Source organism: Laccaria bicolor, genomic scaffold (genome assembly GCF_000143565.1).
Source record: "Laccaria bicolor S238N-H82 LACBIscaffold_623 genomic scaffold, whole genome shotgun sequence".
Classification (NCBI taxonomy): domain Eukaryota; kingdom Fungi; phylum Basidiomycota; class Agaricomycetes; order Agaricales; family Hydnangiaceae; genus Laccaria; species Laccaria bicolor.
This window is the reverse complement of record NW_001890425.1, coordinates 1,925-3,176: the sequence shown is the minus strand read 5'-3', so window position 1 is coordinate 3,176 and position 1,252 is coordinate 1,925. Positions and strand designations below refer to the sequence as shown.

Here is a 1,252-nt window from a genome sequence, read left to right as displayed (position 1 = left end):
ATAGGTAAAAAGAATTTGTTGCACTGCTATCAAATGCTGATACATGGGCAACTGGTATGTTATTAATATTTCCTGACATTGCCTTGAGCTTCATGTGCAAAAGAGCTGTACTTATATCAAGATCTGGACTGTGTTACAATAAATCTATCCAAAATTGAAAATAAATCTGTTAAAATTGAACAACTTTTGCTCTTGATCTACAATTTTACATATGTAGTCAGGGTAAAGTACCCTACTTCTTAGATGCACATTTTTGAGAAAATTGAAAAACCATTGACTGTTCCAGACATGGCTCCAGAGCCACTTCCATTGCCCTGAGTAGTGTTGATAAACTCTGGTTATACACCCATAGTCCAGGCACACTCAGTTCATTTGTTCATAGACTCAATAGCTTCCAATATTTTCAACTCATTTCCCCATAGACCTTGATTGTTGTCCCTACAGTGTCAGCAGACCAAGTAGCTTCTGCCTGAAATGCCAACATTGCTTGACTATTTCACCATCCATCATATAAATTGTATAAAAATAGTGCAAACATCATGAATTGAACCCACAACTCCACAGGACATCACATGACTGAAGGAGAGAGTAATCTAGCAGCTGCACCATGCCACTGTTTAAAGTAACTAAACAGAGCTCACTAGATGCTGTTGTCATGTGGCCATGCCCAAATCTGAGTTGAGGACTTAGACAAAATTTCATTTATTGATTGTTGGCATTTGGCCACACTTGATTTGGACGTCCCACAACCTGCCCACAACCTTACTCCTCAACCACCACCATCATCCACAATTCTCACAATTGCCGCACCACCACCATCACCAATGGCCACCACAACCCACCCACAACCAGCCTGGCATGCCCCAACACCACAAGAACAACATGGCAACGCCATGTCACCAGCTCTGGCAAGAAAATGAGTGCCTGCAACATCAATGTGACAATGAGGACAATGTCAATGTCATGTGCCAAACCAGGTGAGCTAACACAACCCCTGCCCCCCATTCCTTTACTCATACAACATTCAGGTGCCACATCACTAACAGCAACATGCCAACCAAATGACGAGCAACAACTAATTTGTTGTTTGTCATCCAGATTGACACAATACAACATGTTGGATTTACAAGTGGATCACGTTCATGAAGATTAGACAATGTTTGTGTTGTTCCTTCGTGTGATGATATATATTTCAAATTATACTACGTATTTAGGTAGCTACTTGAAATTAGAAAACCTCACGTGTTTGTGA

At 40.7% G+C, this 1,252-nt stretch overlaps 1 protein-coding gene across 1 annotated transcript; it reads left to right on the top strand.

The window, feature by feature from the left end:
* Positions 1 to 858: 858 nt before the first annotated feature.
* Positions 859 to 1,065, top strand: LACBIDRAFT_314554 (uncharacterized protein; the record flags this gene model as incomplete). The annotated part of the gene is made up of 2 exons (XM_001891267.1): positions 859 to 977; positions 1,029 to 1,065. The coding sequence occupies 2 exons, from the start codon at positions 859 to 861 to the stop codon at positions 1,063 to 1,065; spliced, it is 156 nt and encodes a 51-aa protein (XP_001891302.1).
* Between the last annotated feature and the right edge of the window lie 187 nt (positions 1,066 to 1,252).